Source organism: Tupaia chinensis, unplaced genomic scaffold (genome assembly GCF_000334495.1).
Source record: "Tupaia chinensis unplaced genomic scaffold, TupChi_1.0 Scaffold000569_1, whole genome shotgun sequence".
Lineage (NCBI taxonomy): Eukaryota > Metazoa > Chordata > Mammalia > Scandentia > Tupaiidae > Tupaia > Tupaia belangeri.
The window spans coordinates 3,376,988-3,395,036 of NW_006160083.1; the positions used below are offsets into that span (position 1 = coordinate 3,376,988).

The 18,049-nt window shown below is 39.1% G+C and overlaps 1 protein-coding gene across 1 annotated transcript in view; it reads right to left on the reverse strand.

The window, feature by feature from the left end:
• The window catches only part of PTPRG (protein tyrosine phosphatase receptor type G), a gene marked incomplete in the record, with an annotated part of 820,292 nt that overhangs the window by 342,501 nt on the left and 459,742 nt on the right, over nt 1-18,049 (reverse strand). Inside the window, 1 exon segment of the mRNA XM_027775507.1 lies at nt 13,121-13,300. Coding sequence (XP_027631308.1) covers nt 13,121-13,300 — 180 coding nt within the window.

The following is an 18,049-nucleotide window of genomic DNA, read 5'->3' on the forward strand; positions in this document are numbered from 1 at the left end:
GCAACTGTGTAAAACGAGAAAAAAATGGGGGAAAACAAAGTGAGTTTCAAATCCAAACCAAGGAGTTCTTCTCTTGCTTCTAACTCATAAAGTTCATGGTTACCATGATGTAAACTACTTCATACACCTGCTTAAAAAAAAAAAAAGTAAAAAACACCAGTCTGAATAAATTAGCACATTCGAGCTACAGAATGCTCCCAGATCACCATTTGGCTCTAAATCATGACAATTTCCAGGAAATGATGTCAGAATTTCTTATCTATTTAATAGATGAAAAAAAAAATGGAGACAATGACAAAGTTGCTCTGAATCAGTGTCTCCTAAATCTCTAGATGATCAAAATTACCCGGAAAGTGATATTTTTCTTTCTAAGTGCTCACTCTTAGTATTACCCCAAGATTCTAGGTTTAGAACGAGATGGGAAGTATGTATAAGCCCTATGTGAAAGGCATGTTTCTGTGATCAGAAAAGTTGGATGAGATAACAGAAAACAGAAAGTGTGTTCTTCCAACATTAGGGCAATAATAGCAGAAGGCATTGGAGATTGAGGGTTGTATTCTCTATATTTCACAAGGGTGCCCAGGAAAGTGCAGGGCAAAATCAACTTGTCAAATCACTCAAATCCGGGCAGGTAACTAGGTTTTCTTTACTGCTTCTTTTCATTCTAAGCACAAGAATATTTTCATTAGCCCATCCAAAAGAATACATGAGTGTCTACAACATAGGAAACCTCAACGAATTCAAATCCCACATTTCAAGAATGAACATCACTCCTTTGAAACATGAGGAATTGAAACTAATTTAGATTTATATGAACAAAAATACTATTTTTCCAAAAGGAATGTAATATTTAAATGAATAAAAAAATTAAAGATGTTATACTCCCCCTTTTTATCTTAAAGTAGATTCATTCATCTATTCATTCAACAAATACTTATTGGCTGCTAAATACATATAAGATGCCAACCGATACACTGAATGGCTTGTGATCAAAGCCAAGCTTGTGTTAGCCATGGGAAAGCTCTCTCCTCGTTGTCTCTTCTTCCTAAAGAGATTCCAGTTACAAACTCCAGAGAGAAATCCTGCATGAAAATTAGGTTTCCATAAAAGATAGGACTAGCCTAATGACCCATTTCTAAAACAGTGCAATTAGTTTCAGTACTTCTCTACATAAAGGAAGCATTAAAAGCAAGTGACGGAACCCTGCTTTTTTATAAATTCCTCTTTATGGCATTCAAAATGCAGTTTTTCTCCAATTTCTGAAAAAATATACAGTGAATGTTCAATTAGTGGAATAGTGAATTAAAGGATAAAATAAAATAAAACCAAGTGCTTCTTGTGCCAATTAAACACGCTATGGCATTGTTCCACCTTTATGCTACGTTGGGGATGTTTCAGAACAAGGGTTGGCAAACTTTTCCTGTCAAGGGGCAGTTAGCAAGTATTTGAGGCAGTGAAAGTCATCTGCCTCTGGTGCAACTACTCAGTCTCATCGTGGTAGGTCAGAAACTGCCAACAACAGTACATAATGGGCAGGGCTATTTTTGGATAAAACTATTTAACCTTAGCGAACCTGGATATAATTTTCAAGTGATAAAAATATTCTCCTTTTGATTTATTTTTAACCATTTCAAATTGTAAAAACAGGCAAGGGCCTATCATTTTGTGATCCTTAAAACAGAATACTGTAGAAGATAAAATATTATCTAAAACATTACTGGATTTATATTATTTATAATATACATACATTATATATATATATACACACACACACACACACACACATACACACATATATATGTTAAAAGGTACTATCAAATATCTTCTAAAATATTGCACATTATGTGCCAGCTCTGTAGTCTAGTGATTAAGGGAACTGGATCCCACATGGCTGACCTTGGTTCAAATCTTGGCCCGGGCGGCTTGAAAACCATACCTGGAGCATGTGTGTATGTGTCCCAAATTGTGACAGGATAAAGAAATGGAGAAGGAACTGCTGTGTGACTGTGTCCCACTGGGGAGTGCTTCTGCCTTCTCTATCTCTCTCTGGCAAAAGTACATGCTCTCTGGGCAATTAAAAAAGAAATTGCATGATACCAACCATACACCTTGAGTTCCAATGTCAAAATACTGAGGCATAAGCTTGGTAGTGTCTTTAAGACTGACGTTCTTCTCAGTCTGTTATAAATCCTATATACAACATTTTGTATCCAAAGGACGAAGGCAAAGTATTTTGAGTGCATCTGTTACAATACACACAGGGACTCAGCATCATCTTATAAATAATTGATTTTACCTAAATCATTTATGTCTCTGTCAGGGGTCATTTTACTTGTTTTATATGAATAATTAAAAGCATAATTAGGGAGCTGTACAATCTGAAACATTAATCTCATTTTTCATTTTATAGTATTTCTCACCAGAGCCCACAGCATGTTACATACACACACGCTTCTTCCAGAAATGGCTTTTATTTTTGTTTACATATAAAACTGTGAAGAGAACTTTCCTGGCTATCATGTAGACGTTTCCTGACAACCAGTGATTAGAATGCATTGCTTTGAATCAGGATGGACCAAAGGCAGTTACTAGACAACATGGAATGTCTTAGGCAGTAGAGCTCAAATGGTAGATGAAATCCCATTTTTGCAATTGATAGCAAGCAGCATGATCCAAGGTTACCTAAAACTTCACTGTGCCTCAGTATCCTCCACTGTTCAAATAGCAATAATAATAATGCCTACTTGGCGAGTCTACTCTTTTTGTTTTTCAAGCTTGTTTATTTATTTTATAAGTTAAAGAAATGGAGACAAAGATTCAGAGACAGAGAACACTCAACAAGTGTTCTTGTTAGTCCACCATAATCCACCCCCAGCTTCAGCCAGTCCTGGACCACTTGTGCACCTGGAATGTTTAGGAAGATGTCTAGACATGAACCTAGAACCTTCCCATGTGGATCAGTCTCGCAAAGTGTTGACGTTGCCTCTGTAACGCACTGTTTGGCCCTAGCCAGGTTTTTTGTTTTGTTTTGTTTTAAATCTCTTTAAAAATTATTAGTATTTGCTATAAGGAGCATGTGCTCACCAGAGAGAGAGACAGAGAGAGAGAGAGAGAGAGAAGGTACGCCCCAGAGGATTGACTGTACCACAACCCCTTCTCCTCCATTCACCTCTAAGATTCTGAGCACACACAGTGTCAAATAGCATTGATTTTTCCACTTCCAGAGCAGATAAAAAGTTCTCATTGTAAATCAATTTTCTGAATTAAAAAAATAGATATATCAAAATAAAAACTAGTAAGTAAATAATGCTACAAGAATACATAAAAAAGAATTCTGATTTTTAAAAATAACATAGCACTGAGACTTGAATCCAGATAAGGCAAAAATTAGAAAGGTGGCAAACAAATAGCTAAATATTGGAAAATGAGAATGTTGTAAGTTTAAATGTCTGTGTTATTCCAAAAGTCATAAATTAAAATCTTAATCCTTAATGTGACAATATTAGGAATTGGGGTCTTTGAAGGGTGACTAGGTCCGAGGGTGGTGTTTTCATGAATGGGATTAGTATACCTTTATAAGAGGCCAGGAAGCAACCCCTTACCCTTTCAACCATGTGAAGACACAGCAAGAAGGTGCCATCTATAAAAGAGAAAGCAGGTCCTCACCAAACACTAAACCTGCAACTTCCTTGATCTTGGGCTTCCAGCCTCCAGAACAGTGAGAAATGTTTGTTTCAGTCATTCAGTTTAGGGGATTTTGTTATAGCAGCAGGAACTAAGACAGATGAGACAGGGATGTGAGGCAGGAAAGGTACGTGTGAGTGGACTGTCTAGAACTACCCCTCCGGTGCCTAAACTGCTAACTTGGATTGTATGAAACCAAAGCACATGATGGAGCGAGATGGAGGAGCCGAGGCTTCCAAATTTGGGGCTTAACCTAGGATCCAAAAGTCCACTGTAGCAGTTAGCCATGGACTTTAGAGCCTATGCCCTGTTGGGGTGAGAAGTAAAATTCAGAGTATGGGTGCACCTATGGAGCCTAAGAGCTGGATTTAAGCAAGTAGGTCTGACTCTTAATCCTAGATCTTCCGCTGTCCATTTGCGAGAATATCTCTGTACCTCTTGGAGCCTTAGTGTCTGTTCTGTGTAACTAGAGTAAGACAGCTGCTACATCACAGGTCTGTTAAGACAGTCATAAGGGTTGACAGATGAACAATACTCAGAACTGCAACTCATATACAACATGATAGCATAAAGCAGGTAGTCTTGTTATAAAGGGAGTCCTGTTATCCTAGGGAGGTCATAGCTTTCGTTAGGTTCGCTGTGTCCAAGGCTCCTCCTCCAGGCTGTACACGGGGGCAGGGATGAGTAGGAGTGGTCATACCTTGAAGAAGAAATTTGTTTTCTCCTAAAAGGATGCAAAATATTTTTTTGTCATGCTAAGACATTCCATGCTCCATAGTAAACTGCCTTTGGTACCTTCTGTTTTGAAACAGGGCAGTGTTATCAGTGGTGATCAGAAAAATTTTACATCAGAGCTGGAAAAATGCTCTCTTCCCAGTTTTCTATGTAAATGAGGCTCACTCTTGAAGGGATGAGTGAGTATCTAGGGATCATGGGATTCTTTAGAAGACACCCATTTAAATTACAAATTAAATTCCATTTTTATATAATGCAGGGCTAAAACATTACTGATTTTCTTCTAGGCTTTGTCTTTCAGCTTTAAGGATTTTTATTTGCTTCTGAGTTGTTGGGCTCAGGAATGCGTTAAATGAACAAGTTGGACTAGTTAACCCTTTAACTATAGAAGATACGACACAAGGGACTCTAGTGGACAGTTATTTCTGACAAGAAAAGGGGCAAACTAAAAATGCCCTTCAAAGTTCAGGGTAATTGGTTAGGTAAGTTTCTGTCTATGCAGAAACTAGCTCCTACCATCTGACCATGGGAGGGACTTGGGCTGTGTGGATAGCAGGAAGAAAATGGTACTGAGCAGAAATAAACAGAGCTTATAGTATATGGAGCCAAAGAGAGGCCTAATGAAGTCACTCTAAAACACAGGTCCAGATTTCAGGTAAGATTGAATAGTAATATGAAGAAAGAACCAAAAATTTGGGCCTTTGAAATAGAATATTGGGGTCAGTGGGTGGCATGGTGGTTAGGGTGCTGGACTCTCACATGGCCGACTATGGTTCCAAGACCTGGTGGCTTGCTTTCTCTCTCTCTCTCTCTCTCTGTTCCTCTCTGGTCGAAATTTTAAAAATAAATAAATAGATAAATAAAGTTAAATAAAATAATTCTTTTTAAAAAAAGAAGTAGAAATATTTATAAAGTATAAAGCCAAAACACACTTAGGATTCTCCCAAAGAGAAATGGATTTTTTTTTTTTTGAGAGGTTTTTTTAATTTTTTTTTTTTTTTTGCTATAGGGCACATGCACTCACCAGAAAGACAGAGATAGAAAACTAGAAATCCTCCCACCCCCCGGGGGGGATGACCACACCACAATCCCTTCTCCTCTATTCTCCTCCTGGGATCTTGGGCACACATACACACGCACCTGGTGTGAGTTTAAGTCACCAGGTCTGGGATTCAAACTACAGTCAACTACATGGGAGTCCAGTGATGTAGCCATTATGACATCTGCGGGTCCTGAGAAATGGACTTTTAAAAATTAAATTTTCTTTTTGGGACAACCTTGAGCTAACCAGAGATGCCCCATGGTACTACAAAGACAGGAGTGGGCATGCCCAATATAAATTTTGCTAAACACCCAGATGTTTCCAAACATCTGTCCATTTGGCTCATATTATGCTTTTAATCAGAAAGCTTGGCGGCTTCTTTGTGAGTGAAATGACCGATGGAAACAAAACTCAGGAGTTAAAAAAGAAACTGTGACCCAGGTATAAGAACCCGACACTAGTCTATCATGAATGCCCCACATGTATACCAATTAAGGATCATTAAGAATTGAAGTTGGGGTTCAGGAAGTGGAGTGGAGGCTAAGGCACTGGATCTCACATAGCTAACTCCACGGTTGCATCCCAGACTCCACAACTTGAAAACAGGAACTTGTGTGTGTGAGCCAAAACACTGAGAGGAAACTGAAGGAGGAAGGATTGTGGCAAAGCCATCCTCCCTGGGGGATGATTTCTCACTTTCCCTCTCTCTCTGGCAGGTGCATGAGTTCTATAGCAAAATAAAACAGAACAAAACAAAAACACCAAAAACAGAATTGAGGTGGGTGTGGAAATGCTATAGTAATACAAGTAATGATTTGATGAGGTTAGGATCCCCAAGAATATATACTTGGGGAATCAACTGTGTACTTCCCTTGTTGAGACTTTCCCTATCGAACATTATTAGGGATGAAAGAGATTTTATTGAAATGAAAATACCCCACCGAATAGGAACACTAAAATCTCTATAGGAACAGTAAATAAAAAAAAAAAAACTTTTTAAACTTCCGTTCTCATTTGTGGTTAGCTACACGGCACAGGACAGGAAGAAGAAGAGAAAGGGATCGATGATAGAAAGGGAGCAAAACAGGCACAAGTGGCAGGAAGGGAGAGGGCAAATTTAAATGGGAGGCACAAGAGGAGGCATGGAAGACAGTTAACCTGCAAAACCGTGAAAGCTTGTGGAGAGCTATATGGAGAAAGACAAGGGCCAATGGTAATATAAGGAGAATAGAAACAAAAACAGAAAGTCCAAACAGAAAGCTATGAAGAAATACAGGGACCAGCAGTTAGCGTAATGGCTATGTCGCTGGACTCCCATGTAGCTGACAGCGGTTCGAGTTCCGGACCCGGTGGCTTAAACTCACACCAGGCGCATGTGCGTGCATGCCCAAGATCCCGAGAGGAGAACGGAGAAGGGATTGCAGCGTGGCCATCCACCCTGGGGGGTGATTTCTTACTTTCTGTCTGTCTCTCTCTGTCTTTCTGGTGAGCGCATGTGCCCTGTAGCAAAAACCTAAAAAAAAAAAAGAAATACAAACACACACACACACACACACACACACACACACACACACACACATTCTAGACTCTTCCTTAACACTTCCTCCTCTGACACTTAGCCTGGGCCACCTGCTTCATGAAAAATGGAACATGGAAATAACCGAGGTTGTTAACATTTCATTTTTCTCTTTATACCAGCTTGCAATTACATAAACAATTTACATTATTTATATAAAGGAAAAATAGTTTTTCCTTTAGATTACTATATAGTTATTTAAAAAGAACAAAATCCAGTCATTTGAAGTTGAATGGGTGGGTCTGGAGGATACTACATTAAGTGAAATAAGCAAAGTAGAGAAAGAGAAATTCCACATGTTCTTTCTCTCAGACATGAAAATTGAGGGAAAGGGGCTCTTAGAAGTAGAAACATGTAGAATGAGTATTAGACACTGGAAAGGATGCAGGGTGGGGAGTGGGGATGGGGGAGATGCTGATTAACAAGAGCAAACCGCAGATGGTGCTGTGTCTACTGTGAAAGTTAAAAGAGCCAGGTAAAATAAGGGGAATGCAAGATTTTTTTTTTTTTTTGAGAGGTTATTGCTATAGGACACATGCATTCGCCAGAAAGACAGAAAGTAAGAAATTACCCCCTAGGGGAGATGGCCATGCCGCAATCCCTTCTCCTCCATTCTCTCGGGATCTTGGGCACACACACACAAGCGCCTTGCCTGAGTTTAAGCCACTGAGTCCAGGACTCGAACTGTGGTTGACTACATGGGAGTCCAACGATGTAGTCATTACGCCAACTGCTGGTCCCCCTAATCCTTGTCTTAATCAACATACTAATTAGTGGCTCCTGACCTACTGATCTATACCTAGTTTCCCTATAATCAATCTTCTTTTATTAAGGTAACAATGGCCTCATAACTTCATCTATGTGGTATATGCAGACATACTGGAGAGAATGCAAGCAAGAAAAAAATTAGGCAGGATCTTCAACAAGTTCATAGAAAATTGATACTATGAAAAGACTAGGTGTGGATTTTAATAATTTTTTTGCATTAAAATAATTCATACCAGGGGCCAGCAGGTGGTGTAGTAGTTAAGGCACAGAACTCCTACATGGTCAATTGCAGTTCAAGTTCCAGACCCAACGGCTTGAAAATCATGCTGGGTACATGTATGTGTATGCCCCAAAGTCCAAGAGAAGACTGAAGGAGAGTCACGGTGTGGCCATCCCCTCGGAAGTGATTTCTCACTTCCCATTTCTTTGTCTCCTCTGGCAAGCGTGCACATTCTATGACAAAAACCTTAAAAAATTGTTTTAATTCTGTTTTTCTATGAACTTTTAAAGTTCCCCTCATAGTAAACCAATACAAAAAGGGAAAGTGGGAGTAATGTGCCCAGGGACAAACACATTTTATTATTCATCCTTGGTATGGGATGTAAGAAAAAGTGGAAAAAGAGAAAAAGGGGTCAGCTAGTGGCATGGTGGGTAACGTACTAGATTTCACATGACTGACATGGTTCAAGTCCTGGACCTTGTGACTTGAAGGACATGTCAGGCATGTGTACATACATGTCCAGGGTCTGGGGAGAGGAGCAGTGAAGGAAAAGGGATTGCAGCATGGCCACTCCCCATTGAGGGTGCTTTCTCAATCCTCCTCTCTCTTCCCCATCTCTCTCTGGTGAGAACATGCAACCTATAGCTAAAATGGTAAAATGAAAAGTGACGTAAAGTGAAAATAATTTTTAAAAAAGAAGAAAAGCCTTCCAAATAGTTAAAATTCATGGGAGACCATTGCTTATTAACATACATCAGAAGCACCAGCTAAGTCTTAAATTCTGATCATTTAGCTAGGAGCTAATGCTGGGAAGAGCAAGATTATCTGGAAATGTTCTTGATGAATGAATTATCTTTTCATTCTACAAAAATGAAAGAAAGGGAAATAACTTAAGATGAAATCAAATGAGAACTGGCACAATAGACAGTTATGGCTCCTCAGGAAGAAATAGAGAGATACTATCTGTCTTGTAAAGAGATTTCAGACAACTTTTGAGAAGTGGGCCAGGTACAACCAAGTTGCTCTATTGATTATGTTGAATTGGATATATAGCACTCTCAGGGGATTGAGACAGATCTGAACATTTCAACTGTTTTATGGGAAAGGTACTGTCTGCATGTAATAGGCTGCTTTAAATATTAGCTTTTTATATTCCTATTTTAATATCCAAAACACAGAGTCTATTTTTCAGATAAGTGACTTGTAAATTTTCTTGAGGAAAAAAAAATAAAAAACCTCTCATAAATTTATTTTCTGGAACTACCAGGTTCCAGACAATACTTTTAAAGAAGAAAAACATCTTTTGCTTAAAAATTAATGATTTAAGAAAAAAGTTGCTTTCTTCATGTAAGCATGCAAGGCAGATATAAAACGGAGGTTGCAAGAAAGATAAATCATGTGGCTTATGATATGCAGGGATTTTTAAAAATTAAACTTTTCATTTTTGGAAAAACTGTAGATTCACTTGCAGTTTAAAAAAAATGTAGGTACTATGCCTTCTTTACCCTTCATTTTCCTCAAGTGTAACATCTTTCAAAACTATAGTAAAATTTTATTATATATATATGTATGTGTGTATATATATACATATAAAATACATACATATACACATATATACATACATATACACATATATACATAACATACATACACACACACATATATTACATTGGAATTACCCACGTTGCCAGTCAATACTATTGTCAGAAAGGTCATGATGTGATTTTCTATGTAAAAATGAGACCTAGCTTTTCCAATAACCCAATATTTGCTGTAGAAATTACGAACCCCACCTTAATTTAGCCACAGCACTCAACACTGATGAATGCTGTCCCATTGAACTGACATAATCCATGTAAAACAGATAAACTGAATCTTCATTTCTCCAAAATATTTGAAAAGTTATTACTGCATTTGGCATTCTTTTATAAGCTCTACAGGATGAAAGAAGTTTTTAGGTTAGCGCTGTAAAAGAAAAGGAGCAAACACAAGCCTAATCACTGTAAATGGAAATGCAAGAGAGTTAAAAAAAAAAATCCATGTTCTTATTTTAAATTTCATGTAACTGGTTGTCACACCTCTCCTAGAGAATCATTTTGGAGTACTTATGAGATATTAGACTATCTGGTATTATGTCATAAATTTTATAAAAATAAGTACAACTTAAGTTAAAGTAATAGGATTTATTTCTGTTTCCCAGAAGGCTGTGCTTCTGGAATCTCTGAGACAGATGTGATCGTATTTGGAAAGCTGTGCTCTAAAATCAGGCGTGTGCACTCTCAGATGTGCAACAAGTTGTGGATCACACCAGGAAGTTAGCAGAGTGACAGAGATTGATAATCAGCTTCTGGAAGACCAAGGTCATGAATCAACTTGCATTGAGTGAACTCTACACACGTCTAAAACCTGTCATTGGTGATACCAAGCTGAAAGCTGTCACTGAAACGTGTTATCTTTGCAGAAGGCTGTCAAGTGTTGCAAGTCAAGTAGAAAACCGTATCAGAGAGCCTAGCGAATTGCCTTTGGCAGGCTTCTGGAATGTGGCACCAAGATGGCACTCAACTCTAAGCTCTGGTTAAACCTCACATGCAAAGCTCTCGTCCACTGCATTCGGGTTGGTCTAAGGACTAATATTCCCATTGCAGTTCTTGGAAGGACACCATATTTGAAATATAAAGTGGGACCACTGATAGAGAAATTCCAAATTGTAATGCTAAGCACACAAATCTATGCTGGGGAGTAAAGAGGTGGGAATGAAAAAGATATGTGTGAATTATGGCAGTACACAAGTTTTCCCCTGAGCAGTTACTCAAATAAATGAATCAAGGTACAGGAGAGGGTAGCCTGCTGCAAAACAGGAAGGAGAATTGTTTATAAGTGCTTTACAAAAAAGAGCCTAAAGCAAAAGAATCACTGTGCTGAGTGAGTGGGAAGCAATTCTATGAATGAAGAAGCCAACTCAAGCAGCAATCAGTCATGAATAATCTTAGGCAAATGCTACTCTGGAGAAAGAAAATGGACCCCCAAAGCTGCCAGAGCAGCCAGTTAGGTTAAAAGAAAAGGCAACTCTGTAACCCACTATCTGAATGAGAAAAAGGACTGAGAGTGAAGTTATTTTAGCCTAGTCTGAGGGCCTCAGACAGCCTAAGCTCCTGAAAGGGGTCTCCATAAGAGGGGGTTGCAGTGACATTCCTGGTTGCAGGTATTCATTGAAAAAGAGAGAAAGGTCCCAGGCCATGATAAAACATGACACTCTATGAGGCTGATCTGTGAGGCTGGCCCACGTGGGAACGTTCTGGGTTTGTATCTGGAAACCTCTCTGAATACACAGGACATGTGCATCTTACAATCTGGGGCTGACTGGAGACTAGGTAGGATCATGGCATCAGGATTCTGCTGGGGAGTTGTCTTTCTCTCATTTGTAGAAAAAAATAAGTTTTAAAAATAAATCTGTAAGGGGAGAAAACTTGCTTTACTAGCTAAACTATTAAACAGGAAATAAGTAAAAAATATCTTTAGGCAGATATAGGCAACAGAGCCCCCAGCAAAAACTAAGCACAAATAGAAGAGAACATGTCAACACTTACTTTCAGGTCAGACAATGGGCTCGCATGACATTCTCTGCTATTTCCATGGCCGTCTATAAAGTGACAGTTACCTAACTGTAATCAACTGGGAGGCAGCTTTTCACCGTAGTGATGGTAAAGAGGTGCTGCTGCACGCTCACAAATCCCGAGACCGCAAGAGGGACAGGTGGAAGGAAATGCAAAGGCCAAACTGCAGGTCTGATACACAGAAGGATGAGATTGTTCATCTGTACTTTTACATAATTAGAAATGTTAACAAAGCAAACTCTCGAGATAAAAACTTCATACGCCCATTTGCGTATATAGCGCAGTGGTATCTGATAGAACTTTCTACGACAGAGTGTTCTCTAGCTATGCTGCCCACAGTGGTACCCAGCAGACCGATGTGTCTGCTGAGCACATGAAATGTGCTCAGTATAGTTGGGAGACTGAATTTTCATCTGATTTATTTTTTTTTAGAGAGATTTTTTGCTATAGGGTGCATGTGCTCACTGGAGAGACACAGAGAAAGAAAGCAAGAAATCACCCCCGCACCCCCGAGGGATGACCACCCTTCTCCTTCAATCTACTCTTGAGATTTTGGGCACACATGCACACACACCTGGTGTGAGTTTTAAGCCACCAAGTCTAGGACTTGAACTGCAGTCGACTACATGGGAGTCCAGCAATGTAACCATTATGCCATCTTCTAGTTCCCATCTAATTTAATTTTTAACTAAAACTTAAATCAAGGGCCAGCCCTGTGGCGCAGTGGGTGGGCCCCGTACACTGGGAGCCAGATTCCACATGGCTAACTGGGGTTTGAAAAAATTGCCAGGCTTGTGTGCATGTAGGCCTCAAATCCTGACCTGATGGAAAAAGGACTGTGAAGTGTTTTCTCTTTCTTTCTCCAGTGAGGGTACACATCCTTTTGCAATTAAAAAGCAAACAAACAAACAAACAAACAAACAAAAAAAACCAAAACTTAAAGCCTGCCAGGTTGATATAGATACTATTTTATCATCTGTGTTTTATATATTTTTTTAGTTTTCATTTGCCTGAGGGCATGTGGGCTTGCCACAGAAACAGGGAGACGGGAGAAACTCCCTCTTTCTCAATGAAGCATGGTCACACTGCAATCCCTTCTCCTCCACTTCTACATCCTATTTAGATTTTGGGCACTTGTGCACACACATGCATTTATTCATACACACCCACTATATGTTTTTCAAGCTTCTAAGACTGGAATTTGAATTGCAACTGGCTATGTAGGATCTGGCTCCCTTAACCACTAGGTGATGGAGCAAGACCTTTACATATCTATTTCTCTCTCTCTCTCTCTCTCTTTCTAAGTGAGGCACAGAATGGTTACACAAAGTCACATGGCTGATTCTCAAATCAAGGATTAGTTCAGGCTTTCTATAGCAACATGAACTATTTAAGGGGCAAGTTGTGCTTAAGTTAAACACTGAAAAAAATCTAAAAATATTTTATGTTGCTCTGCGGGCAAATAAAAAGCCATAGTCTACCTGTTTTCCCTGTGTTTTTCATCCAGGTTTTGTTAGAAGACTCGTTGTCAAAACCATCAAGTTGAAGCTCCTGGTATTCTTCACCAACACGCGCATGCTGGTCTAAAATGTCTATAGGAGACTGGTGATGGCCCCCGCAGCTGACACTGGAAGTGACCCAGTGCTCAGGACCATAGGCACCTGTGGAGAGAAAACAACACTTTCAATTCTCATGGCTCAGGGGCCAGGTAAGGAATGAATTAAAGGTAGAAAGCTGGGTACTACAACTTTCAAAGCACATTTTTGAATATGTCCCCATTCCAAAGAGGTCAGAGTATTGAAAATGATGAATCGAAGCCATTTGCTTGACGTGTTGAGATTTCAGAAAAGATATGTTACTGAAGATAGTTTTGCTTCTTGATTTGCAATCAAACATTTGCTAAGTTTATCTTTAATCAGATTAAGGGAGTTAGGCTGAAGGGCTGTCAGAGTTGTCTGCATTTTTGAAAATTTTTAAATATGTTTCCTAAAATAAGCAGATCATTTATTCACAAGAATATTCCCTACTTAATTAATTGTGCACAATAGCCTAAGCACAATTTACTTCCTTGTCTTTAAGAGTTTGCAACAGGAGAAAGGAAAAAACGTAAAGTAACACAATGAGAGTCTTTACAAATGAGGCAGGTATGGAGATAAGTTTTTTTCTTTGACTAATTATGAAAGAGTTTACAATTTTCCCAGAGTCTGTACATCTCTCCTAGGACATGGAGATGTAAAATTACCTTCAGATTGGACTCAGTACCCAAACAAGTAAGTGTTGTTTTGTTTTTTGCGAGAAAGGACCCATATTCCAGAAATAAAGCAGGAGAATACAACCATGAAGGATAATTCTAATGTTTGCTATAGGGCACGTGCGCTTGCCAGAAAGACAGAGACAGGCAGAGAGACAGAAAGCGAGAAATCACTCCCCCTATGGGGGGTGGCCATGCCGCAATCCCTTCTCTTCCATTCTCCTCTCAGGATCTTGGGCACACACGCACCACGTGCCCGGCGTGAGTTTAAGCGGCCAGGTCTGGGACTCAAACTGTGGTTAACTACACAGGAGTACAACGACATAGCCATTACACTAACTGCTGCTCCCAGGCTTTTCCTATATTTAACCTTCTTGATTAAAAAAAAAAAATCAGGAGTAGCCTGTTGGCTACAAAGATTAAGATAATCCTTTTTTGAGACTGAGATATAGAATAAATATACATTTTAAAGTTTTAGAAGATAAAACACAGATTTCTTAGTCAATAAACTACAATATGTTAATATATATAATGCACATATAAACATGAATGTTACATATAGATAGCTCCTAGATTTTTTTAACTTTTAATTTCTTTACATATCACACAAAATAGGGTGATTAGCCAAACTGACTTTAGGAGACCAACCTTCATATCAAGCAGCATTTTTGTGCCTCCCTATAGACCTAGTATGACAGAAGACACAAAGACACCTCCAGGTAAGTCTCCCTACTGCTTAATGCCCTGCACTCAGCCTGCTGCCATCTACTCACTCGCCATGACTTGTTCATTCCCCCAAGTCTGATACAGCTCGTTGTGGACAGAAGCAATGGTACCATGAAAAAGGGGAATCTTTTCAGTCACTGCAATGAAACCTTCAAAGTAGCAAGAACAATCAACATAGCTCCTTAAAAAGGATTCAAATTCTGGTCCAGCTGCAGCGGTGCAGGCAGTAGTGCCTTTGACGTGCTAGAACCATACAGATAAGGAGGGTTTGGATCCCGGGTCTGTCTGAACCACCAGGTGTGGGAATGATACTGCCTGGCTGGAAAGCTAATGGGGGAAGTGGAGATCATAGTGTGCTGAGACCTCGTCAAGGATGCATACTTCTCTCTCACTCTCAATAAATAAATAAACTTTTAAAAAAGATATGCATATTCTTCTATTTAGCAACTACCTCAATTTCACTCCAGTGCCTTGGTCACTTTTCCTAATCTTTATTCTAAGTAATAAAATAAAAACAAACTATAAGAAGACATATTCACTGATTGGCAAAGGTCTAGCAACCTTGGGAACTAACATGTCATTTACAAGTGCCATAATATGTCCTAGGGAAAAAATCAACATCCCCATTTTCTTTTTTGTAGGAGTTCAACTAAATGTGAAAGTGTCCAGGGCCTTTGACTCACATCGTTTCAGCGCTCGGTCAAATTCCCTGACTGATGATTCACAGAGGGACAAAGTGTACACTTGCATACATGTTAGCCAAGCTTTACTTTCATCTTGCAACTACATATTTGAATAAAATAAAAGGGGCAGGCAAAGCGGACAAAGGGAATGTCTCTAATTATTGTCACAGCTTAAATTTTCTTTCAGATGCAAAAAGAATGCAGTGAAAAACTGAATGAAGTAATTGTTGACATGTCTGAAGGCTGAACAAAATATGAATTTTTATGAGCTATAATGGGGCTTGTATATCCAAAAGTTAGAAACATGTTAATATAATACACATGTATATCTGTGTGTATAAAATGTCTTCTAGAATCTCACTAATAAAATCACACTAATGAAAAAATGCTATGGGACATGGTAAAATAAATCCAAACACATATGATTCTAAAAAATATAGGAATATAAGCCAACATTGGTAAAAACACAGACACCTGATAATTATCCTACTACTAACAACTAAAAAAAAAATTCTGCAATGATGAAAAAGTAGTTGCCATTCATATTATTTCTCATAACCCTCCAAACATAGATGAAATATAATTTAGCACTGTATGAAAATATAATCAGGGTTCACACCAGTGGGATTCATTTATTCACTGGTAACAATCTGAAGATTTAAGCTGACTACATGCTTGCTTTCACACTTCCACCCAATATACGTTCAAGTGCAATTTTAATTGAAACTGATCTTCCACTTCAGATTTTAAATTAATTCTTCTTTGGAGTGCTTCATGCTCCAGACACCCTTGCCTTGCAAAAACCCCTATGTCATTAGTGGAGGAAATAGAACACTTTTTCCAAGCTTGCAGGTATTGATTACCTATTCTCACATCAAAGCGCCATTGCCATTCTACACTGTATAAATCTCTCTGGTGTTAAGACACTTTATAAAGGACTGAGAATTATATCATTAATCATTTGCAGTTGCACAAGTCTCATAGTATTGAAAGCTTTGTTTTTCAGAACTTCGAATAAATGCTTTTAAGGAAAAAACATGACACTAAATAAAGACTGTGGTTAACTTTAACCTAGATAGGAGGATGAGAAACAATCAGCAAGAAGCTCTCCTCTTTCAGGTGTGACATTACCCACTGAAAACATGAAGGAGGGGCTGACCCATCGCTTAGTAGTTAAGGTAGCTGGATCCCACAAAGCTGACTATGGTTAGAATCTCAGTCCCAGTGGCTTGAAGAACACACCATGTATATGTGTGTATATGCCCCAAATTCTGACGGGATGGAGAAACAGAGAAGAAACTGCACTGTAACCATGCCCCCTTTTTTGGGGCGGTGGGGAATGGAAGAGTGCTTTCTCTCTATCTCCCTGGCATGCTCATATGCCCTCTAGCAACTAAAAATGAAAACTATAAATAAGCAACAATATAAAATAATTCTTAAAATGAAGGAAATGTCACTTGCTCTTTAGTTTCTTCTTCTTGACTCTTTCTTAGAATGAGCAGGATTATTTGCATTTCAGCAGTTAGACTGATTCTGAAAACTCATCAACTCTGCCATCACCACCCAATACACAAGGGTACATTCCAACCAGGAAGAGGTGGGGTTGAGGTAGAAACCACAGGGCAGTTTGAGGCTGTCCAAAGTAAGTTTCCATTCACCTGTGTTACAAGCATGAAATCTTTTTTCTTTTTTAAGCTTTTTTTTCTTACATGAGTAAGAGAGACAGAGAAATAGAGACGGAGTGAAAGGCATGCCCAATAGGGTCTTGACACCACAATCGTCTTCAGCTTCAGCCAGCCTCAGATCATGGGCACATACGTGCCCAGTGGATTCAGTAAGCTCCCCAGACATGAACCCAGAAACCTTCCATATGGGTCTGACTCTCACTGTGTTCTACCACTGTGCCACTATCCAGTCCCATAAAGGCATGAGTTACTGATGGAGACATACTGCCAACCTGTAAGTATCAAAAGAATCTAATACTGCTTCTTACTCAACCTATGATGAAAAATATTTTCATTTTAATGAATTTAACGAACACACGTAGAAGCCCTGGCTTAATGTTTGATCTCAGTGTAAATGTCCCTTTGCCAGGGACACATGGGGTTCTGGGATATCATGGCATTGGCTTCATGGCTGCCTTTGGATCTCCATTATTATTCCAACTATTGCCTGCCTGTCTTCCCACTAGTGGTAAACTCTATGAGAACAGGCTGCTTGTATATCTTATTCATGTTTATACCAATGCCTAGCATAGGTCCTACTAAGTCCCTAATACACATTTTTTGGGTACAAACAAATGAATTGGAAGGAGCTATTAAAGACCGTCAAGAGTTCTGCCTGTGGACCAGCAGATGGCATAGTGGTTACTGGTCTCCCACATAGTCTACCACCGTTTTAGTTCCAGACCCAGCAGCTTACAACCCACATCAGGTGTGTGTGTGTGTGTGTATGCACACACCCAGAGTCTGGAGAGGAGAATGGCACAGAAGGAATTGTGGTGTGGCCACCTCCCCTGGGGGATGATTTCTCACTGTCTCTCTCTATCTCTCTGGTGAGTGCACATGCCCTATAGCAAAACTCTCTCTCTCAAAAAAAAAAAAAAAAAAAAATGAGCTCTGCCTTCTAATGACACTATGGCATGCTATTTGTGCATTATTTTGGCTTTAATTTTACATATCTATGCCCTGACTGATTACTAAGAATCCTTCTTTCCCTTGGTCTCAAAGTCAAGTTATCAACTTGAGAGA